Below are 25171 nucleotides of genomic sequence, written 5' to 3' on the forward strand. Positions count from 1 at the left end.
ACTGGGTTCGTATCGGGGAGCTTAGAACAGACTTGGACACAGTACATGCTCAGTGACAGCCAGCACTCTTAGGACGGGAACTGATACCATTAAGTGCTACCAGGATGCCCCTGTCCACCCGTATTTACACACCAAGCACTGCCCAAGGTCTTTCACACCCTGTGCTCCATTTCAACTGGAAACAGTCCCAGGTGTGGGAGGGACGAAGTGCTGCCTTGCAGAGAAAACAGGTTAAAGAGGGAAAAAGCTGACCAAGGCCAGACAGCAGACTGGCCACCCCCCAGAACCTGTGCTCTCTCCTCTATGGTAAAATCTCTCACTTGACCTTTTAATGCTCTTACAAAACCTCTAAGAGATCTTTTTGCTTTTATGTTCTTATGAAACCTCTAAGATATCTCTTAAGAGATCCTCTACTGGGCGGACTAATTCATAAGAGCTGGCTACTTACTGGGTTTGCTAAAAAGGTCATTCAGCTTTTGCTATGCCATCCTATACAAAAAAACTGAAAGGACTTTTTGGCCAACTCAATATTTTCTCTGAAAATCATTTAAAAGTTTCCAATATTAAATTGACATACTACACTATTTTGTAGTTAGAATGCTTGTCAGGTGGTCAACCTATTTTTTTTTTTTTTTTTTACTAAAGTGTTCATTTCTATCCATTTTTAAACAAGTAACCATACTTTTTAGTATCAATTCCCAGCCTATATTAGGGGTCAGCAAACTTTTTTCTGTAAAAAGCCAGAAAGTAAATATTTTAGGCCTATGGTCCACATGTCTTCTGTCCAACCACTCGACTCAGCTGCTGCTGCCCCATAAAAAGAGAAACAAATGAGCATGCCTCAGTAAAACATTACTTAGAGACACTGGGATGTGAGTTTCATATCATTTTCACAGGTCATGAAATATTAGTCTTCTTTTAATTTTTTAAACCATTTAAAAACATGAAAACTATCCTTAACTGGGTAGTTAACATCCAAAACTGAGTAGCAGCTAATATTTAAAATGGATAATAACAAGGACCGACTGCAGGGCGCAGGGAACTCTGCTTGATGTCACATGGCAGCCTGTGTGGGCGGGGAGTTTGGGGGAGAGTGGGTAGATGTACACATATGGCTGAGTCCCTTGGCTGCCCGCCTGCAACTATCACAACATCGTTAATTTAATATACTCCAATACAAAAGAAAAAGTTAAAAAACAATAAAGGAGGGGCAGCTCACTGGACCACGGCTGTCTTTTGCCCACCCCTGGTCTACACAAGGGAGCTGACAACAGTGTTTATTGAGAAAGACACGAAATTGTGTTTACACCAATATTTACTCCTTTAACCCAAAGGTTAATTTTCATGTGCTTTTATAAAAACTCTATTAACACGAATATAAAGTTGTTAAACAGTTCTTTCTAAATTTCTATAGACCCAGCATAGAGTAAAAAGCTACTTTCTTCAGTTTTTATTTATTCTGCATTTATTTCACACACTGTCTTTTCAAATCACTATCCGAGGATGCTTACTCAAGCCTTATAAAGATGTATAGAATATACTAATCATGACCCTTTTAAAAATCACTGGTTAAAAAAATAGAAATAGAAAAGTGAACATATTGCCTTCAGAATAGGCATTTTATATCTTTTCTATGGCTCTTCAAACATGCATTCATTAAATGCCAATTTTCAGAGACGTACCTTGTACCACTGAATCTTCACATCAGCTTTGTTGTCGATGAATTCGCTCAGATCAGGACAAACCAGTAGCCCAGAGGCTGACAAGGGTATAATTTGGGGGTAGAAGATGAGCGGCACAGAGGCTTCTGTCTTCTCGAAAACCCTGAGCTCGACGGACATTTTGTCACAGTAAGAGGCATTTCTGATTTAAAAGGGGAGAAAAGAATACTAAATGGCAAGGCAAAATGAAAGTAAAACTAAATGAAATTAAGAATAACTTCCCCAATCTCAGTGAATAATTCATTCTGTATTTTTCTCATTAGTATTGTAGCATTTCTGTCCCTAGTCCTTCTGAACCTTTGGAGGGCAGAAAAAGTACCATGTCATAATTATCAGATAGGAATGGTGATGTATTCTGCATGTTTCTCAAAGGAACCTTCACAAGCCTGCTTTCAAGGCCATTGAGGTCACTAAGAAGAAATTCCAGTTTCCTAGTGGAGAAGGAAATGGCAACCCACTCCAGTATTCTTGCCTGGAGAATCCTGTGGACAGAGGAGCCCAGTGGGCTATAGTCCATGGGGTTGCCAAGGGTCAGACACAACTGAAGTGACTTAGCACACGTACACAAGAAACTCCAAGTCCTCTTCAAAGGGGTCTACACCCTCCCAGGTTCTGGGGAGGTGTTTCAGCATCCCCCCCCCCCCCCCCAGGTGGGGCTTCAGCACAGCCCCAACACGCTCCAAATTCCCAGACCAGGAAACCTTGTCCAGATGGAGAGACAGTTTCCCAAGAGCCACTGTTTCCATAGGAAGAACATCCCCTTTACTTCTCTTGGAAATCATGTATCAACTGAAATCAAATATCAGGAAACTTAAGATCTTTGGATAAGATCTGTGAAGTCTTTTTTTCAATACTGCATGGGGGAAATGAACTTGGTAAGTTTGTTTGGGTTTTATTTTTTGGGTTGGTCTAACAATAATCTCAATATCATCATTCTATCAAGACCCTGGAACTGAGGAAAAGGCAGAGGCCAAATGGTGATATTAATAGAAACAGAACTGGAAGGCTGCGATGGACACATAGACTGCTGATACTATGTATAAAATAGACAGTTGACGGGAACAGGCCGCAGAGCACCGGGAACCTACTCAATGCTCTGCGGCTGCCTGCACGGGGAGAATCCAGAAGGGAGTGGGTATGGCGCAGACACAGCTGATTCACTCTGCTGGGCAGCAGGAACGGACACAACTCTGCAAAGCAACTCTCTGCGCTGGTTGCTGTCATGGCCAACTCTTCGCCACCCTTTGAACTAGAGCCTGCTAGGCTCCTCTGTCCATGGGGTTCTCCAGGCAAGAACACTGGAGTGGGTTGCCATTTCCTCCTCCACGGGATCTTCCCGACCCAGGAATCGAACCCACATCTCCTGTGTCTCCTGTACCCACTGAGCAATCGGAGAAGCCCTGAAGCAGCTACACTCCAATTAAAATTTAAAAACAAAAATAAATTCAGCTGAATATTAAATTTTTTTAAAGGTTAAAATGGTAAATGTTATATTATCCTTGTGTTACCACAATTAAAGAGGAAAAAAAGCAGCAGGACAAAAATGGGGGAACTAAGTTCCATGCCAGGAGCTGTGGGTTCCAGCCTCAGCTCCACACCCACCACCTGGGAGAACTTTATGGGTTTGGCTCTCCCTGCCCCAATAAGCATTTGTGTTAACTTCTCCCTCAAGTCTCTCCCCGGTCTCCAACTCGACTCGGGGTTCTGCATGTATTCCCTAAGTCCTTGTGGATTCAGCAGCGAACAACATAAACCACACCCCTGTGCTCTGGAGTGTATGTTCTAATGGAGTGGACGAATCCTTAAATACATAAAACCAGTACATGTGTGTCAGATGAAGACAAAGAACTTCAGGTTCAGGAGAGAGAGGGACAGGAATCCTGCTCTAGACAAAGTCACCAGGGACATCCTCTTCAAAGAGATGACACTTAAAGATCCCAGCAAGGGGAGACAGGGCACCGTGAGGATGGCTGGGACAGGCTCCCAGGTAGGAGGTATTGCAGGGACAGTGAGGCAGACGTAAAGTAGGTTCCCACCTGTGGGCTGCATTTGGAAGGCCAGGCTGTTATAAATGCCATGCAAGCATCTGCTGTGGAAGAGCGCCCCTCCCCGCTTCTTGTCCCCAAGGGGCTGACCTGACAGTGCAGATGTAGGTGCCGGAGTCTGCCTGGGAGGCTGGCACGATCCAGAGAGCTCCGTCTTGGACCCACACGCGTGACTCTTCTTCCCCTGGGACCGCCACGGCAGAGTCATTTCTATGCCACGTCACGTTGACATGGGCGCTGGTAGACTCCCAGTGGAGCACCTGGGGGCACCTCAAGACCAAAGGCTCCCCTTCTACCTTGAACCATGTTTTGGGGTGCCTGCCATGAAATCGGCAGCTTCCTGCGGCCACTGAAGGACAGAGAATCCACGGTCAGGTTTTGGGGTCTCTCCGGGGACACCACGTGCCCTGATGATGTGGGGTCCCACCAACAAATCTGAGAGCTCACAATGCTCTCAAAGCTCCCAGATAATGACATTAGGGCTGCTAACAAGTTCCATCCACATTTTGTGGGAAAAGTTAAATTAGGTTCACAAGATAACAAAAAATTTTGGTCTTTTTTAAGAATTTTTTTTTTTTTTAATGTGGACCAGTTCTAAAGTCTTTACTGAATTTGTTACAATACTGTCTCTGCCTTATGTTTTGGATTTTTGGCTGCGGGGCATGTGGGATCTTAGCTCCCTGACCAGGGACCAAACACACAGCCCTTGCATTGGAAGGCAAGGTCTTAACCTTACTGGACCACCAGGAAGTCTCAAGTTTGGTCTTATTTTTGACGTGATGACACCTGGTCATTCAAGGTTGATATTGATTGAGTTCAGCTTAGTGCCAACACATTGTATGGTAAAAATCCAAAAGCACCTTTTATCAAGTGCAAAAAGCATGGTCTTTTTGGTTTGTTCCTTTGGCAGGAATGACTGACGCCCACAGCAAACTCATCCACCAGAGGAGACTGGCAAGAGAAAACTCTTGTCTCCTACCAAAGCACAGATGGTCACACCTGGCTTCTCAGTAACAACAAAATCTCCCTAGATAAGCAACTCCTATCCCCAGGTGGCTCAATGGTAAAGAATACGCCTGCCAATGCAGGAGACCCAGGTTTGATCCCTGGGCCAAGAAGATGCCCTGGAGAAGGAAATGGCAACCCACTCCAGTATTCTTGCCTGGGAAATCCCATGGACAGAGAAGCCTGGTGGGTTACAGTCTGTGGGGTTGCAAAGAGTCAGCTTAATGACCAAACAACAACATCCCCAGAGAAGCTGCAGGCAAGCCCCTCCAGCTGAGAGTCACTACTTACCCGTGTGATCCTCAGACTGCACGGCGAAGGGGGACACACCCATTATCAATACAGACAAGAGGAACATGGCTCCCAGAAGCTTCTGGAGGACACAGGGAGGGGAGACTGCCAGTCCTGCCCAGCAGGGCCTAAAGGAGGAGACAGACGGGGCGGCGGTCACCAGGCACCACCAACACCAAAAGGGAGGACCCCATGAGGATGGTCCTGGGCTGGTTTCTGGAGCCTTTACCTGACAACAGAAACCTTTTAGCCTAGATTTTTTTTTTTAAACAAGAAAACTCAAAATTTTTTGAATCTGTTCTTCCTCTCTGGCAATTTTTGCTGGAAATAGGAGTTTTGTATCCTAAGTCTCTCCGTCTTCCTGAAACATGCCTTAGCACTCCCTGCTCTTCGGCCCAAGAGGTTCTTTCCTCACCTAAGGCCACTGCTAGTGTCTTAGCTCAAACATCACTCTTCACGAGGTCCTCCCTGACCTTCCCGTATAATTGCACCCACCTCTGCCCCAACACTCCATCTTTCCTTTCCAGCTCTCCTGCTCTCTTGACGTTTGTCATCAACTATGTCTCTTCTCACCTGCATGTAAGCTGCAGGTGCTCGGGATGCTAATTCATTTTGTTCAGAGCTGCTTCCTAATTCCTGTCTGTTGGGAATGAGTGAATGAGTCACAAAGTCAAAAGGCCCTCATATTTAACTTGTCAGAGAACTTTTGCTATAGGCCTTATGGATTAACTCTTATTTTACACACAATTCTGACATAACCTGAGGAATTCTATATAATCTGTGGTCTAGAGCAACCCAGAGGAAAAAGCAAAATGAGAGCCGAAAAACTGAATATTTTACACAAGTTCACGGAGCATTCCTCCCCATCAACCTCCCCAAAGCTGGAGTATCAGATGCCCCCTGTACTTCCCCCCGGCCCCCCAGCACCTCCCCCCACCTCCCCCCTGGGCCATCCGCATCTGCCCCAGCCCCTCTCACGCTCTATCACGGTTGCCTCTTGTATCACTAGCCACTGCCCCAACAATGCTGCTAGGCAGGCACCCCCAAACCAATGCCACAGAACACCAGTCTTCCATTCTCGCTCACAGGACTGTGGGTGAGACCGAGGTTGGCCGACCTAGATTAGGCTGGGATAGGCTTGGCTCTGAGCTTCAGGTGGGACCCAAGTCCGCTCCATGGATGTCTCACTCTCCTTGGACCAGTGACTTTCTGGGAGGTGATGTTCTCACGTGATGGCAAAACATAAACAACGTGGGCAAAAGCACGCGAGGCCTTGCTTGCTCAGAACTAGCTCACTCTTGTTGGCCCACATTCCCTTGGCCAAAGCCAGACACGTGGCCAGACGTGCCATCTGTGGGGCAGGTAAACACCCCCGCCTGTAAAGGGAGGAGTTACCCCAGGAGGGAATGAAGTGGGCGCCATCAGGCCTTGGACCACACCTGTGGATCCCAGGGGTGGGGACAGACGAGGACATAATATTCAGCGGCTCAGTGTCCAACTCTTTGCGACCCTCTGGATTGTAGCGTGTCAGGCTCCTCTGTCCATGGGATTCTCCAGGCAAGAAAACTGGAGTGAGTAGCCATGCCCTCCCTCAAGGGATCTTCCCAACCCAGGGGAAGGTTGAGCCCACATCTCCTGCACTGGCAGGCAGATTCTTTACCAGGGGGCCGCCTGGGAAGCCCACGAGGACAGAGGCTCCATCTTATTCAGTTTTCATGGACTGCATGGTGCCCACTCCCAGAAAGTACCAGGGAACGTGTCCAACTGAAAGTCTGCTAGGAAACTGGGAGTGATGAATGAATCCAGATAGAAACATCCTTGCCAGCACCCACCTTCATATTCTTGAAGGAGTTTGGCTTGTTCCCCATTCCTGGCACAGATGGCATTCAGAACGGCTCGCAGTAACCCCAGCTGGCTCTTAGCTTGCCAGGGCAGTGTTGGCAGACAGAGGAAGTGACCCTTGAACTCTAGAAACCTCCCCCACCTCATCACTGGGCAACCACCAGAAGATGGGGGCTCAGAGCTGTGTCCTGAGCACCCCTACTGGTGACAAGTGGTGACAGGGAGGGCCTGAACTTTCCCCTTAGCTGGGTGTCCACTCTGGGCTGTCTCACCCTCAGCTCTTCCTGCTTCTACTCCTGTAACTTCACCTCTAATCCCACCCAAGGTTCACCAGGCCATTTACTTAGCATAAAGCTCACCCCAACAGTGACCATGTTGCTTTATCCTCTTTGGACAGGGACTTCCCTGGTGGCTCAGATGGTAAGGAATCTAGCCGCAATGGGGGAGACCCAGGTTCGATCCCTGGGTCAGGAAGATCCCCTGGAGAAGGAAATGGCAACCCACTCCAATATTCTTGCCTGGGAAATCCCGTAGAGAGAGGAGCCTGGCAGGCTACAGTCGAAGGGGTCGCAAAGAGTCAGACACAACTGAGTGACTAACACATGCAGCTAATCACATCCTAGTTGTATTGGTCCTAGCCAGACTCATGAGATCTCTGGTGAGGACTGGAAGAAATAGGAGTTAAACACACATACAATCAATACCAGTAGTCATGGATGGATGTGAGAGCGGGACCATAAAGAAGGCTGAGCACTGAAGAACTGATGCTTTTGAACTGTGGAGCTAGAGAAGACTCTTGAGAATCCCCTTGGACAACAAGGAGATCAAACCAGTCAATCCTAAAGGAAAACAACCCTAAATATTTTTTGGAAGAACTGATGCTGAAACTGAAGCTCCAATAGTTTGGCCACCTGATGTGAAGAGCCGACTCATTAGAAAAGACCTTGATGTTGGGAAAGATTGAGGGCATGAAGAGAGCGGGGTGACAGAGGATGAGACGGTTGGATGGCATCATTGATTCAATGGACATGAGTTTGAGCAAACTCCAGGAGATGGTGAAGGACAGGGGTCCTTGTGTGCTGCAGTCCATGGGGTGGCAAAGAGTCAGATACAACTTAGTGACTGAACAACAACAATCAATACCACACATCTGAATAAATGAATGAAGTCAAAGACATTGACACAGGGACCAGGGGACCGGTGACGGCTGTTGTGCTAAATACTGAGCGTTGATTCTTTTGTTTTGCGCCTGTGATGTGAACATCATGCCAAATCCATGGATGCTAAAGTAGAAGAGATTAAAGAGGTGAAGTAACTTGGCCAATATGTCACAGCTAGTACACGGGGTTGATGTTTAAACCCAGGATAGGTGATTCCAAAGCCCTTAGTCTTCAGAAACAAAGTTTCTATGACAGATGCTAACTTCCTTCTCCAGTGTCTGCTTCCCCAATAACAGAAACCCCCCGACTCTTAACTAAGCACCTCCCATCCCACACAAAGACTACATTTCCCAGCCTCTCTTACAACTAGGAGTGGCCACATGATAAAATCTGAGCCAATGAAATGTAAGTGGAAACGTATGATCCTCCCGGACGTCAACTTAAAAGTGTCTGAAAAACTTAAAAGTCTCAGTTTCAAAGTCTGCCTTGCTGCCAGCTCAGTGTGGATATGGTGGCTGGGTGGGGCCACGTGCAGACCGTGTGCGAAGGAGTCTGCTCCTCGGTGCCTTCGTGGAGCTGCCCCCACCCCGACCCGAACTGCCCCCTTTGTTCAGGCTTCCTGTCACTCCTATCCTGAACCCCTAATTTCAAGGAGCTCAGGGAAGGAGCCCCACAGGGATCTGTCACACATAACATTCTCACACTCTTCTTTCTGAGACCTGACTCTTAAAATTAAAACGTTTCTGCCCATTGACTGTAAGAAGTCATCTCAACTCTCCTCGGATGAAAGCACCCCCAAGGCTCAGGCTTAGCCTCCTCTGATGGGGAGAAGGTTTGTAACTATTTAAAAGTCACTCTGACCCCAAGAGTCAGGCTGCGTCCACTCTGCGGTGGCTGCTTGCTGAAGCCTTGGAGCTGGGAGGGGATCCAAGAAATCTCATGTCATCACTTTCTTTTCAGGCGATGAACGTGAGACAGACGTTAACCCTCCTCTCAAAACCGCATCTGGTGGGGGTGAGGAGTAGAGCTGACACAAGGACACGCTGTTCCAGGGGAACGAAATTCTACACTGTTGCTCTCCTCCCAGACCAGCCCTGCTCATCCATCCCTGACCCCTCCTGGACCCTCCAGTCCCACCTGGGTCCCCGACCCCCCACCTGGACCCTGAGCCCCACCTGGGCCCCTGACCCCCTGCCGAGACCCCCCAGTCCCACCTGGGTCCCCCACATAGACCCTAGGCCCTGCCTGGACCCCCAGCCCCACCGTGGCTCCCCAAGCCACCACTAGGCCCCCGTAGCCCCACCTAGTGCCACCCCCAGACCCCCGCCTGCACCCCCAGCCCCACCTGAGCCACGGATCCCCTCCTGGGCCCCCAGTGCCACTGAGGCTCCCCAATCCCTGGCCTGGACCCCCAGACCTGCCTAGGCCCCCAGCCAAAGGCAGCTGTCTCCAGTCCTCTCTGTGGACTCTGGCAAAACAGCAGCTGCCCTGTGACCTCTCCAGGAAGTGGCTTCAGACAATTAAACCACAAACACATAGCAGTGATCATTTTCAATCATCTAAACCTCAGAAGCAGGCTGGGACCAGAGCTGCCGCAGTGTGGGAAACATCAGTTTTTGGCAGCCTCGAGGAAGAAGAATTCATTTTGCAGCAAAATGCTGTTTTCCTGTCCTACTTTCTTTAAATGTGTCTTTAAATTACAGGCAATTTGACATTTCTGCTTGAATCTGAGATGACCTTCTTACTGGAAGAAAGAAATTATAAAGGCATTTTGTTCCAAGTATTTGAGTTACAATTCTAGCTTTATTTTTTTCTTCTGTCAAATGACCTGTTTTGCTGAACTCAGTGTAAAAGTAGGGAGCAATAGGAGGCAAAGCAGGGCCAGGCTCGGAAAATGGCCAAAAATGTGGGGAAAATTGAAAAAAGAAAAAGAATGAAGTAAGGTGGAAACTGCTGATGGTTCAGCCTAAGCCAGGGGTGCCCAGGCCGGGGAAGGGGCGGGAAGGAGGGGGAGGCCTGAGCAGCATCCACCACGGGCCCCTGAGGCCCAGGTGACTGTCCCCGCCCGTGACCCTGGGCCTGACTCCTGCTCAGGGATGGACATGCAGCCTGCACGTGTGCAGGTGTTCACTTCACCTTTTCCTTTAATTCTCAACAATTCCAACAGACTAACACGTTGCAGAACGTGATATGTACTAAAAAGTATAACACCAGTATGTATCTTACCTTGTTATTATCGTTTAGTTCCTCAGTCCTGTCTGACTCTTTGAGAGCCCACAGACTGTAGCCCGCCAGGCTTATCCGTCCATGGGGATTCTCCAGGCAAGAATGCTGGAGTGGGTTGCCATACCCTTCTCCAGGGGATCTTCCTGACCCAGGAATCGAACCCAGGTCTCCTGTGTCTCCTGCATTGGCAGGTGGATTCTTTACCACTGAACCACCTGGGAGGCCCAATGTATCTTACCCAGGGTCACCAATTTTGGTTTATTCTCATCTTCTCTCTTTGTCTTTCTGTCTGTCTCTCCTTCTGGGCCCCCCATGACCCCTCATGACCTCTGTGCTTCTCAGAAACTTAGATCCAAATACTTTTCATTTTGCTTCAGCTTTTAATTTAGAAAAAATTTCCAAGCTTAATTTTGATGTAAATATTAATTTCCCATAGTTTTCAGAAGTGCGGCCTAGGCCCCCAAACCCTGGCTGGACCCCCAGCCCTGTTTGGACCCACCTGGGACACACACACACACACACACACACACACACACACACACACACACACACACAATTTCCCCTGAACACCTGAAAGTTTATGGACCCACCTGGGACACACACACACACACACACACACACACACACACACAATTTCCCCTGAACACCTGAAAGTTTATGGACCCACCTGGGCCACACACACACACACACACACACACACACACACACACACACACACAATTTCCCCTGAACACCTGAAAGTTTATTGAGAGTAAATAAGCAAACGTTAGCTCCAGAGATAAATCTTCAGGCATTTAAAAGGAGCAAACATTTTATTCTCTAGTATATTTGAGTATCTCTCTTAATTCACCTAGAAGGTGAAACTTTTCTTTATTTCTACCTTTACCTTGTTCCCGGAAGGTTTTAAGCCACTATGAGTGGCTTCCATCTATGAGTCAGGAAGTACAGTCATCTAAAACACAAAAATGAGGTGACAGATCTTGACTATCAGTGAAGTCAAATAGCTCTCCAGCCTCACGCCTCCCACTGAGTCACGTCCAGTATGCAAAATAGATTCCTAAAAATCTAAACAGGGTGTTTCAGGCATGTGATACAAAACCCTCTGAAACCTATGGGAAAATAAATATTTACATCAAAATTAAGCTTGGAAAAGCAATTACTAATTCAATGCTGACACCAAATAAAAAGTATTTGGAACTACGTCTCTGGGAAACACAGAATGTTAGGCATTTGAGATTCTCTAACTTCAGACACAGAGAAATAAAAGACAGGTTTGAGGCAGACAAACGTGTTGGTTCAGAGCAGAATCCTTGAGAGATGTCCACACACTACTTTTGTCCTGTAGAAAAAAGAGGCTAGCATTTCCCTCCCTTCTGGAATCAAGGGATTCGGAGCAGGACAGTGGGACGGCTTCAGGTCTGCGTGGCTGCGTCACTGGCAAGTCTTGACCCTAATGGGGTCGGGGGACAGAAGCACTAACTGGAAGCCAGGGCACAGGAAGACCCATCTTTGGCAGAACCAGCCGCTGGGCCACATTGGGCGGAATCTCAAAGGGGAGAACCCAGTAAGGCTGAGACTCAGCTCCACCATGGGCTACACACTCTCTTTTATTTTACTGTCTACGAGTAAGTACCTTTTGCTCTAAAATCACCCTTTCCCAATGAATTTATCTACAAAGCAGAAGGAGAGTTACAGCTGGAGAAAACAAATTTATGGCCACCAGGGGGTAAAGAAGGGTGGAGGGATAAGTTCGGAAATTGGGACTGACAAATTCACACCACTACATATAAAACAGAAAACCAACAAGGACCTGCTGTACAGTGCAGGGAACTCTACTCAATACTGTGTAATGACCTATATGGGAAAAGAATCTAAAAAATAAAAATGAGCAAATATATGTATATACATAACTGATTCACTGTGCTGTACATCTGAAACTAACACAACATTATAAATCAACTATACTTCAATAAAAAAAATTTTAACAAAAATAAATTTTAAAAGTTAAATTAAAAAAATAAATAAAATCACCCTTCCCCTGTCAAACTTTTTGAACTTTGACCAACTTCTGCCCCAGGAACCATTAACCAAGAGATTCAGCGAATCAGCCCAGCTCATCCTGCCACTCAAACACTCCACTCGTGGGTTTCACTCCCAGCAAGCCGCAGTCATTCAGGGCCCCTGGGGGTTCTGGACCAGCAAGCAACGACACTTCCTTCCTCCCGCATCAGCCCCTCCCACAGGCCAACCCTCAACAAGCCCTCCTCTAGCTCAAAATAGTCACCTGTAGTCACCCAGCAGGGCAGACATGGAAGCTGGGCCCCTGAGGCCCTTGGCACCCATGGTACAAACCCACCAGGCTTCAAATTCTCCCAGCCCGAGGTTTGTGTAAAAGGGGTTCGGCACTCTGAACAACTCCACAGAGCAAAACCCATGGGTCTGGTATGAGTGTGTCATCCCCACTGTCAACGTGAACAATGGAAACAGACTCAGGTACATTGAGCAGGTAACCCAAGGCCAGAGAGCTAATGGACTGATGCAGCAGGAAGTAAACCTGAACCTACACGGTCCTCATCCTTGGGACTGGATCTCAGCTCTGTGGAAGCACCTGGCCCTGGAGGGGGTTCCAGGAGCCACCAAGCTTAGCAGCCCACCTACACAGTCTTCCCAAACAGCATCCTCCACAGGTGGCCACGCTGGCCCCTCGTAGGACAGACACTTCCAGTCTTAGAAAGAACTCATCATCAGAAACATCTGTCATTTCAGGATGCAGGCTTGCCTACCCCTAAGCTCCACTCAACGGCCAGATTCCAATCTGGGGGCAGCTCAGAAGTCCTTCTGTGTCTTCCAAGAGCCTTGAGGGTCAGGGAAAGGTGACCAGATGGTTCGAAGAGAAGTAGAGAAGAGGTTGTTCATTCGCTAAGCTGTGTCCAATTCTTTGCACCCCCATGAACTGCAGCACGCCAGACCTCCCTGACCCTCACCATCTCCCAGAGTTCACCCAAGTTCACGTCCACTGAATTGGTGATGCCATCCAACCATCTCATCTTCTGCTGCCCTCTTCTCCTTTTGTCTTCAATCTTTCCCAGCATCAGGGTCTTTTCCAATGAGTGCGGTTCTTTGCATCACGCAGCCAAAGTATTGGAGCTTCAACTTCAGTATCAGTCCTTCTAATGAATATTCTGGGTTGATTCCCCTTAGGATCGACTGGTTGGATCTCCTTGCAGTCTAAGGGACTCTCAAGAGTCTTCTTCAGCACCACATTTCAAAAGCATCAGTTCTTCTTTATGCTCAGCCTTCTTTATGATCCAACTCTCACATCCATACTTGACTACTGGAAAGACCATAGTTTTGACTATATGGACCTTTGTCAGCAAAGTGATGTCTTTGCTTTTTAATATGCTATCTAGATTTGTCATAGCCTAGATTTAGAGAAGAGGCAGCTACTCAGAAAAAGAGGGATGGCTGACAGAGGAAAACACACCCACAAAGATGCAGCAGCTGATTGCCCAACAACAGAGAAGAAAAACTACTGAGATGAGAGCAAGAACCAAACAGCACAACAGAGCCCCGTGAGAGCGGATGCTAACATCCCCCTCCACCTCTCCACGCTTCCTGAAAGTGTCCAGGTGTTACAGCACAAAACAGCTGGTGTCTCTATGATTTTCCCTGAATCATGAAGAACAGTTTAAATCTCGCTCTCAGTCATTAAGAAGAATGATATAATGCCATTTGCAGCAACATGGATGGACCCAGAGATTGTCTTACTGAGTGAGGTAAGTCAGGCAGAGAAGGAGAAATCTCATATGACTCCTTATTGGTGAATCTAAAAAGAAATGATACAAATGAATGTATTTTCTCTGGACCTTCTTTCTCAAGATTAGGAAGTGCGTTATGCATGTGGTGGGGATAACAGTGAATTATCTTCCAGTGTATTTCCCTTCCCATTTCCTCTGAGTCTTCAGCCACTATGGCCCCCAAAAAAGGGGAAGAGCAAAGGCTTGCTCGGTAAGGAGGGCAGGAAGTGAACATAACATAGGGGATGTCCAAGTTGGGAAAATGGGTTCTGCCCCCACTTCCAGGCTCAAAATCTGAGTGCAGAGGGACAGCTCTGCTTTCCCACTGGGTCCCTCGAGGAATTCCCACCAGGGTAAAGTAGGGAGCCCTGATCAAGATGGCAGCACCCAGGGAGGATGGAGACATTGCATGTTAAGGTGGAGGGAGGCAGGGTTAGTTAGCCGTGAGTCTCAGTTCTTTGCTGATGGAGAGGAAATACAGCTCCCCCTGTGCTTCCAGTGGAAAACTGGGGCAAGCTGAGATCTGAGCTGATATGGGGCTGCCGTGATGAAGGACAAGATGACCTAGAGGCTGTGGGACACTCAGTCCATAAGGAGCAGGACGGCCGATTATGAAAACATGTCCTTGCGAACATGTGTGCTAAACTGCTTCAGTCATATCTGACTCTTTGCAACCCCATGGACTGTAGCCTGCCAGGCTCCTCTGTCCATAGGACTCTCCTGGCAAGAATACTGGAGTGGGTTGCCATGCCCTCCTCCAAGGGATCTTCCCAACCCAGGGATCGAACCCATGTCTCTTCTGTCTTCTGCATTGGCGGGCAGGTTCTTTACCACTAGTGCCACCTGGGAAACCCAGAAACATGTCCTTACCAGTTAGGAAATAACCACTTACTTAAGCCCTGAGCTCTCCACACTCTGCCTTTCCAGAGATGCTCCCCTGAGATCCTCATGGTCCAAAGCCTAGTGCAGCACCTGCTCTGATGGATCGGTGCTCCTGCCCTGCTGGTTGGTACATGTTTTGGGTATCCCCTGCACAGCTAGCCAGTCTAAGCCAGGGGGAAAACAAGGCCATGGCTGGGGCACAGAAGACCATGGAGCCGCCAAGGGCACCGTGGGGTCATGTCAGCCAGTGCACTGGCTCTGACTCCCAGGAAGGACCAGACGCCAGGTTTCCCAGCCACGAACTTCAGTGGGAGATGTAGGCGGACACTGTGTGACCAGCCAGGTCCAGGAACATCTTCATGGAAGCCAGTGAAGAGCCCCCGGGCCAGCAGATGGGAACCAGCCACCCTCCCCATCACACCCTGGGGACACGGCTTCCCCAGTTCTCAGACTCTGGTCCTGGCGAGAAGTAGGTGACAAGGTCCTTCTAAAAGACTGAGCATCTACCCAAAGCGTTAGTTGCTCAGTCATGTCTGACTTCTTGCAGCCCCATGGACTGCAGCCCGCCAGGCCCCTCTGTCCATGGGGTTTCCTGGGCAAGAATACTGGAGGGGGTTGCCATTTCCTTCTCCAGGGGATCTTTCTGACCCAGAGATCGAACCTGGGTCTCCTGTACTGCAGGCAGATTCTATGCCATCTGAGCCATATACCCAAAAGAGACTGAATAAAACCCAGAGAGGCAGAGTTGGGCCAACCTAGACCAGAATAACACGAACTGGCAGCTTAAATTCCCCTTTACTCATTAATAGGAGTGAGAAATGGAGGGTTTCCTGCCATATCAGTAAACAAGGATGTCACAGTCATCAGCGATCCCAGCCCTCCAGGGCACTCAGAAAGAACACCTTCATGCCCTGGCAACCATTAGGGAGCAGTCACTCTCTACAGTCAGCCCTGAAGAACTCAGGATGTGAAAAAAAACACAGGATGCTGGGTGTGTGTTTTGAGATGCATATGAAAGGAATGATTTCAGTGAGCCCAGACTCTTGCATCTTCCCATACACAGGTGGGCACTAAATTCCTTAATTTGAGATTGGTTTTCTATAATTCACAAAAATACTTTTGATGTTCAGACTACCTACCCTTCGTTGCAAACTCGTATACAATCTAACTCCTCCCCACCACCTCCTCAGAGTAATTCTCTTAGGGTTACTTGAGTTGCTGTCTCCCAGGCCTGAAGTCCTAAAAAATTCCCATCAAATAAAACATAGCTCTCAACTTTTAGGTTGTGACTATTTTTTAAGTTGACAGGAGCCTCAGGAGCCAAATGAGATTCTTATTAGAAAAGTTATTAAAAGCTCATTTTTGTGACATCAGCTTGCAGTGAGTACAAATATTCACCACCATATATATATTTTAGAAATATTTCCTCCCCAAGTTATTAAGCTGTCAGAACAGAGGAGATTTTTCTTTTTATGCTTCAAAAGATCATCTCTTACTCCCTGGAAAATATGCCCACCCAGAATGGCTTGTCCCCTAAGGGTCACAGAAGGCATAATTTCCCCCAGCCCTGTGCCCAGCACAGACAAGAGAGCAGGTGAAAATCAAGCCAAAAAAACCCAATCACGCTAGGAAACCCAAACGATTCTGGTCTATTGGGTGTGGGGAAAGTCCTTGGCACAAGAATCCCCAGTCATTAGCCTGAAGACAGCCCAGAACTGACTGGATTTTCCACCAACCCAGGAAGTCCCACCAAGAAACTCTTTGCTCTCCTTTGGGGCCAGAGGGAGAGTTTCTGTTGCAGGGAAAAAGAAAAAAGAGGAATGAGTTTTTCTTTTCTTTCCTAAGACCGAAGAAGATAAAGAGAAAAGTGAGCAGGCCTGGCCACTCTGAGTTTTCACTCTAATTGTTCCTAATCTGTAGTCTGTAACTAGGTTTGCTCTCCTGCCCCCAACTCACATTTTGCACCTGTTATCCTGTATCTGGTACTCACCTTTACAGCCCTCTCCCCACAGATCCCCCCTTGTGGTTTTTCTCTTTTTTACACAATAGAAAGAAGGCCCAGTACAACACACAAAAGACAACAGACTGAATTACCAGGCTACCAGACAGCCGGACTCACCCTACCAGACCACCTGATGCCAGCCCATGCTGTTTTTAAAACAATGCAAGAGAAAGAATACAGGATCCTTACACCTTCGTTCCTCATCACCTAGCCCTGACTGTGAGGCCTCATCTAATATAAGCCCCCCGATTCCTCATGGAAGGGGGACACAGTTCTTGAGGCAAGAGCCTACCGTGTTCTCCCCCTCCACCGGCTGAGGATCGAAGCTGCCTTTCTACTTCCTCCAAACTCTCTGGGTTTTTTTTATCCCACTTTGGTGGGCAGAGAAAGCCAAGATTTTGGTGCCATTCCCTTTACACACATGTGCTCCCTCTGGCTTCTCCCAGGCGGCCAGGGCAGCCAGATCCATCCCTGGTGTGAGCTGAGCATCCTAAAGCTGAGCTCTCTGAAATCCTGCCTCCTCTCTGGCAACACAGGGGTTGATAGACTCAGGTTCCCAACATCTGGACCAGTGCTACCTTGAGGCGCACAAGGCATTTCACTTCTCTGTACCCTTCACGTTAGGCATGATCACAGAATTGGTTATCATAAGAAGGAGTGGGAAGGACATGGGTCACCCCCAGGAGTTTTCTTTCTGGTGCCCCTCTCCCCAGCACTCTCTTCTACCGCTGTGAACCCTGAGCCCTTGTTGCTGAATGGTGGCCACCTAGGATAGTCAGGACACCCTGATAGGAGGCTGAGGTTTACTTCTATCCATGGATCCATCCCCTTTTTCCTGTCTGTTTTCCCTTTGGTCATGTACAGATGTGAGAGTTGGACCATAAAAAGAGCTGAGTGCCCAAGAATTGATGCTTTCAAGTTGTGGTACAAGAGAAGACTCTTGAGAGTCCTTTGGACAGCAAGGAGATCAAACCAGTCAATCCTAAAGTAAATAAACCCTGAATATTCTTTGGGAGGACTGATGCTGAAGCTCCAATACTTTGGCCACTTAGGTGAAGAGCCAGCTCATTGGAAAAGACCCTGATGCTGGGAAAGATTGAGGGCAGGAGAAGGGGGTGACAGAGGATGAGATGTTTGGATGGCATCACTGACTCAGTGGCTATGAGTTTGAGCAAACTCAGGGAGATAGTGAAGGACAGGGAAGCCTGGTGTGCTGCAGTCCATGGGGTCACAGAGAGTTGGACACAACTTAGCAACTGAACAACAACAAATAGAAACACCGATTTTCCACCCCAGCACTTGTGTTGAGATAATCTGAAGCCTACTGGTTGTCTACAAAAGTTATCTTTAGGCACAGCAATCCAAAAGAAGAATGAGGACATTGTATTTGCTTTCTATTGCCCTGGAGCAAAAGACCACAGACTCACTGACGTGAAACCAGGCCCCATTACGAGCTCACACCACTGTGGGTTTGCCTGCTCAGATAGATTCTATTCAGGGTCCCACAGTGAAGTGAAAGCCGCTCAGCCATGTCCAACTCTTTGCGACCACATGGACTATACAGTCCATGGAATCCTTCAGGCCAGAATACTGGAGTGGGTCGCCTTTCCCTTCTCCAGGGGATCTTCCCAACCCAGGGATCAAACCCAGGTCTCCAACATTGCAGGCAGATTCTTTACCAGCTGAGTCACAAGGGAAGCCCCACAGACTGATATCAAAGCTTGGGATCCCAGCCCACTTGCCTGGGGCTGTTGGCAGAATTCAGTTCCTTGCAACTGTAGAGCTGGGGTCCCCACTTTCTTGCCGGCTGTCAGCCAAGGCCACTCTCAGCAACTAGAGGCTGCTGCCGCTTCCTGCCCCAGGGCCCTCTCCTCAACAGGACAGTTTGTTTGCTCAGGGCCAAAGGACAATCTCAGTTCTACTTCACATCTCTCTTACCTCTGGACTCTGACCCCTAGATCTTCTTTTAAAGAACTAAGGGCTTTCCTGGTGGTCTAGGGGCTAAGAATTCACCCGCCAGTGCAGGGGACATGAGTTCAATCCCTGGTCTGGGAGGAACCGACAGGCTTCAGGGCAGCTAAGTCCGTGGACCACAGCTACCGACCGAAGCCCACACTCCACAGAGCCCATGCTCTGCACCAGGAGGAGCCACCGCAATCAGAAGCCCACACACCTCAGCTAGAGAGGGGCCCCCACTCACCACAACTAGAGAACGTCCATTTGCAGCAACAAAAGCCCAGCACAGCCAAAAATGATAAATAAAATCCTAATAAATAAATAAAGAGTCCAACTGGTTGTGCCAGGCTGGTCTTCCATTTGACTAATTTCAAGTCAACTGACTGGAGACCTAAAATACATCTGCAAAATCCCCTCACCTTCGCTGCATATGGTCCCCAATTCGTGGGAAAGCCGTTCCATAATGTTTGGATAACCCACTCTCATTCAAAGGGAGGAGCTTACACAAAACATGATCAGTGAGGGGTGTCTGAGAATTCTGCCAACCACAGACAGTTAAGAAAACATTCTGATGACTATTAGCTCTAGAAAATTTAGGGCACATCCAAAGCCATACGTTAACTTCCTTGCTCCCAGATAAGAAAACTTTGTCTCAAATATTCTAAAGCCTTCCTACTCAAGGTGTGGTCCCTGGACCAGTATCATGGACATACATCACTTATGAGAAATGCAAAATCTCTGGCCCCACCCCAGACCTAGGGAACCAGAATTGGCTGCGCTTTACCAAGATTCTCATGTGATTTGAGAAGCATTGATATTTAGGCCTGGCTTATCCTTAAATAGGGGCTTCCCTGGTGGCTCAGAGGTTAAAGCGTCTGCCTGGAATACGGGAGACCTGGGTTCGATTCCTGAGTTGGTAACATCCCCTGGAGGAGGAAATGGCAATCCACTCCAGTACTCTTGCCTGGAGAATCCCATGGAGGGAGGAGCCTGGTAGGCTACAGTCCATGGGGTCACAAAGAGTCGGACACGACTTAGCGACTTCACTTCTTTCTATCCTTAAATAAAGTAGGCAGATACCCACAGGTATTAAGAGCAGAGATAATGTTAAGTCCCTGTGCTTCTGATCATGCCAGCCCTCTCAGAGTTGGTTTTGAAATTTTGAGGTCAGTACCTCATAATCTGACAATGAAGATGGTGATGACAACTAACATTTTTTTTATTGAACATCCACCATGTGCCAGGCACTGGGCAAAGTCTTGACATGTATGATTTCTTTTAATGTTCTCAGTACTTTACAAACTAGATATTATTATTTTTCTTTTAGAGGTAAAGACATTGAGACTTACAGATGTTAAATAACACCTCCAAGGAAATACAAATAGAAGTGGTGGGCTCAGGATTTGGCCCTGGTCCCTTCAACTTAAGGGTGATGTGATCTGATTGTCACAAGGTGTCAAAGCTACACTGGGAATCACAGACTGGGGGTCAGAGGCCTGTTCAACATGTGGGTGTGTATCTTCCAGTCAGAGTGGTGGCGCTGTCTTCCATTAAATGTCTTTCCAAGGGACAGGCTCATTGAGTGGGTCACAGGCCCTGTCATTCACAACCTCACAGATCTGAGTTACTTCCTGGCCCCTGAACACACTCAGGCTAGCAATCCCCAATTAAGCCCAAGCACTCTTAAATTTCCTCTTGACATGTCATGAAAAATTCGAGTGAAGTGGGTACTTTCCAAAAACATTTTTAAAATAACAAAAGAACCCCTGCTCTCTAATCCATCCATTTCAACAGATGAATGAAACATCCAGACACATAGTTATATGTCCAAGTCACGTAGCAAGATAATATCCCAGTTTTAAACTGGGCTCTTTGGGCCCACAATCAAGTGCCATGATAACTGACCTCCTGTGTTTAGGAAATTATTTATGTTTCATATGAGGTTCTTAACTCAAGTATGCTCCAGAAATGTTTCGATGAAGTTCCACGCAGATTCTCAGATTTCTCTCGGTTCATGCTACTGGTGAATCAAATGCCCATTTATCTAATGAGAGTCAATCAGATACATAACAGGTTCAGAACCCAGGTGCTAAAGGGAGACTTAGATGTTTTTAAAAAAAGAAATGTAAGTTTTTCCCATCTCAGATCACAGACTCCCAGAATTCTAAGACCCTTCAGTGGACCCCACATTAAGAAGCCCTCCTCTGGGACTTCCCTAGTGGGCCAGGGGATAAGACTCCACGCCCCCAGTGCAGAGGGTCTGGATTTGATCCCTGGTCAGGGATCCAACATGTCACAACTAAGAGTTCACATGCTGCAGCTAAAGAGCTTGCATGCCACAACTAAGGCCTGATGCAGTCAAATAAATAAATATTAAAGAAAAAGAAGTCCCTGAACAGTTTATAAAAGTGTGGCACTGAGGAACTCACCAGGTAGAACAGAGCAGTGGATATCAGCCTTGGCTACACATCAGAATTGCCTGGAACGCCTTAAAAACCAAAGATGCCTGAGCCCCACCCCTCAAAGTTCCTGATGTAGTTGGACCCAGGTACAGAGAGTTTTTAAAGCTCTCCAGGTGACTTTAATGCTCAACCAGAGCCAAAACACTGGAGCAGGTATTCTGAGAAGCTAGAGGATCAACACCATCCTCATCACTATTTTTCCTGTGACCCCATCAACTGGAAACTTCCATATCCCTTTCATCTTTTCGCTGTCCTCTTCCTCCCTCCTTCAAGAAATATGCCTTCATGAGTGGGGAACAAAATGGAGCGGAAACGGAGGTCTGGTTTCAGCCACTGATATACTCACTCGTTCCAGCTGATTCGCCTCTGGGCATGAGATCTCTTAACCTCCTAAGAAAGTGGTTCTCCAGGTCCCCAGACCAGCCGCCCCAGCACGACCTGCTGACTCAGGAGCCGCACAGGTGCTCAGCCCGCTCCCTCCCCTGCTCCTACTGAATCCAAAGCCCTGAGTGGGCTCAGCCATCATTTTAATAACGTCCTTCAGGTGATGCTGAAGCAAGCTCAAGTTTGAGAACCTCTTGTCAAAGGCACTGTCCTGATCAAGTATCCCCCATGTACAGAGCAGGTGCTGGACACATTAAAAAGACCACCTGGGGCTTCTTTGATAGTCTAGTGGCTTAAGAATGTGCCTTGCAACACAGGGTTCGATCCCTGGTCGGGGAAGATCGCACATGCCGTGGAGCAACTAAGCCCGTGTGCCAAAACCACTGAGCCTGTGCACTAGAGCGTGGACGCTGCAACTGCTGAAGCCTGTGTGCACAGTCCATGCCCCACAACGAGAAGCCACTGCAATGAGAAGCCTGCATACTGCAACAGAAAGTAGCCGCCACTCACCACAGGTAGAGAGAGCCTGCATGCGGCAACGAAGACCCAGTACAGCCAAACATAATAAATCTTAAAAAAAACAAAAAAGACCACCTGAAGCTACACTGCATGCTTGCACTGCTTCAGCTGTGCCATCACTAGATGCCACCTCTGCCATCCTAGCTCTGAGCATTCCTGCCCACGCAGGTGTTGACTGTCAAACAGCCTGGCTTTGAGGGGCTGGTGGGAGTAGAGACTTTGGGGGGAGAGGGAGAAGGCCAGCTGGCAGCATGCGAAAGGGGGGGTCCCAGACCAGCTGGGAACAAATGGGGCAGTGACTTTCTTCACAGCCCCCTGCCCATTAGGATAACCAGACAGGTTTAAAAGTGGGAAATGCAATTAAAATGGACAAGACTGTCATGAGGTTTGCAGGAAGGTACCCCTTCTATGATGCATGTGGGAGGAGCCCCCTCCCCACCCCTGCCTTGTTTGGAAGGCAGAGCTCAGGGAAGGGAGAACTGGGGCGTGGAGGGACACCCCATCACCCCACCGCAGACAGCGACTTGCGGGAGGAACTCCGAAGGGCAGGTCAGTCAATGGCCTCAGTTTACCAGAAACTCAGAAGGATGACAAGCCCTGACCCGGGATCACACAGCATTAGAAGCAGAGTGGGGCCAGGGGCTCCCAAGGGAGCCGGGAGCCAGGGAGAGGACAGGCTTCCAAAGCGGAATTTGGATTTGAGGAGGAGGACAGTTAACACAGAAAACATTCAGATGGCGCCCCCCTGTGCCTGGCACTGCACCAAAGCTCCATGTGGGTTGGATTCATTTACTCTGCTGGGCTTCCCAGGGGGCACTAGTGTAAAGAACCCACCTGCCAATGCAGGAGATGCTAGAGATGCAGGTTTAATCCCTGGGTTGGGAAGATCCCCTAAAGGAGGAAATGGTAACCCACTCTAGTATTCCGGCCTGGAGAATCCCATGGACAGAGGAAGCCTGGCAGGCTACAGTCCTCGGAGTTGCAAAAGGGTTGGACACAACTGAAGCAACTTAGCATGAATGCACGCATCCTCACCACTAGCATTATGATTTACAGGTGGGGACACAGCAGGAGCCAGAAGGGTAAAAATAAATCGCGTGGGTTACTTAATGATAATTGATGGTAAAAATGACTTTTTAGAAAATCATGCCCAGTTTTATCGTTACATCACAGGAATAAAGCAAGGGATAAAGGTAAGCTTAACGTTTCTTGACTGCGGATTACTGGGAGCTGCTGGCCATTGGGTGGACCGTCTCTATTGATGGTACTCCTGATTCACTCAAGTACAGGGTTTATAAAAGACAGTTACCCCATGGCTGATTCATGTCAATGTATGGCAAAAACCACTACAATATTGTAAAGTAATTAGCCTCCAACTAATAAAAACAAATGGGAAAAAAAAAGACAGTTACCATAGGAACATACACACGATGTCACACAGTTATAACGGGAACAGCCGGACTTGAACCTGGGCCCTTCAGCCTCTGGGACTGGCACTTAACCACACACTGCCTGCTGCTCTTCCAAGGCGGCCAGGAGGTTTGGGGCTCAGCCAAGCCCAAGAGCCCAGATGTTCGAAAAGTTACTCATACTTTGGAAAAGAAAGCATCTCGTGATCTTTCCAAAGAGGAAAGCCTCTAAGCTCAGTGTAAGTCCCAGAGGCACAGCCTCCCCTGAGCCAGAGACAGACCCTCTCAGCCATTCCTCTCCCCTTCCTGATTGCATGGCAGTTTTGCCTGTCACTCCAATCACAGAGACAGTGAAGAATCTGCCTGCAATGCAGGAGACCTAGGATCGATCCCTGGGTCAGGAAGAGCTCCTGGAGAAGGGAATGGCTACCCACTCCAGTATTCTTGCCTGGAGAATCCTATGGACAGAGAAGCCTGGCAGGCTACAGCCCAAGGGGTTGCAAAAGAGTCAGACAGGGCTGAGCGACTTTCACTCACTCTCTCCAATCATAGAAAGTCCTTGGAAACCCTCTGATCCAGCCCCTTTCTTGACAGATAGAGAAACTGAAACCTCAAAAGGTCCAGGTCCCCTTCCCATGGGTGGGGAAGGTCACAGAGAGAGGGGAGCCACCTGGAGGAGGCCTCTGCAGTCTAGAGACATCAGGGAAGCTTTCTGAGGTTCCCTGGAGAAATGATGGAGCCCAGATGCCCTGACTCCCAGATCAAGCCCACCCCCCCCTTACCTGCAGCTCTGCATTGCTCACCTGGAGCTTGTCTTCTGGGAAGGCTGCCAGGCCTTTCACCTTCAGTGGAAGCTCAGCGGTCGGGCAGGAATTTATATCCTCGTTGTCCAGGGATTTCCCAATCAGGCTCGCGTCCCTCCCCTGACTGGGTGGCTGTGAACACACCTTTTCCCTTCTCACTGAGAGCGCCGTCAGAGCTGCAGCTCTGGGTGTGTGATCACTCAAATGGGGAAGTGGCCAAGGAGACTCTGTGTAAGTTTCCCTATTTTTTGTGACTCGCTAAAACTTGCATACTTCCAGCTGTGAGGTGATTTTAAAGGGATGTGTATTTTGCCCGGCCACAGTCCTGTTCAAGAGGAAAAAGAGGACTTTGGAACTTTAACCAAGGACAGAGTTGCTGTTTCCCCCATGAAGTCCTTCTGGGGGTAGGAGAACCCCCACCCCAAGTCTTATGTAATGTTTAAATGTTAGTGAAGGAAGAAGGTGGTTTTTTCCAAATATTTATCAGATTTTGTGGGATTTGGCTGAGTAATCTGTACCCTGGAGGCGGAAATTCATGTCTGTGCAAGACAGATGGCAATCACTCTCCCGTTAGGAGCAGTCCCTGGAGCTAGAAAGGATGGAGTCCCGGGGAGAGGATGAGCCTGGACCCAGGCTGGTGCTGATGGGTGGAAAGGAAGGACACATT

At 48.2% G+C, this 25171-nt stretch overlaps 1 protein-coding gene across 2 annotated transcripts in view; it reads right to left on the minus strand.

Moving 5' to 3' along the window:
* Window positions 1-24848, minus strand: part of IL1R2 (interleukin 1 receptor type 2) — a 39926-nt gene extending 15078 nt beyond the window's left edge. Inside the window, exons 1-4 of one of the 2 annotated variants that reach the window (XM_061155872.1) lie at window positions 24484-24848; window positions 5063-5190; window positions 3857-4115; window positions 1683-1863 (exon numbers count right to left, since the gene is read on the minus strand). In XM_061155872.1, the coding sequence (XP_061011855.1) occupies window positions 1683-1863; window positions 3857-4115; window positions 5063-5190; window positions 24484-24497 (582 nt within the window). In that variant the 5' untranslated portion in view covers window positions 24498-24848. The remainder of the gene's footprint in view (window positions 1-1682; window positions 1864-3856; window positions 4116-5062; window positions 5191-24483) is intronic. The other variant, XM_061155873.1, reaches the window with a different exon arrangement.
* Between the last annotated feature and the right edge of the window lie 323 nt (window positions 24849-25171).

The sequence above is a fragment of the Dama dama genome, chromosome 11 (assembly GCF_033118175.1).
Source record: "Dama dama isolate Ldn47 chromosome 11, ASM3311817v1, whole genome shotgun sequence".
NCBI lineage: Eukaryota > Metazoa > Chordata > Mammalia > Artiodactyla > Cervidae > Dama > Dama dama.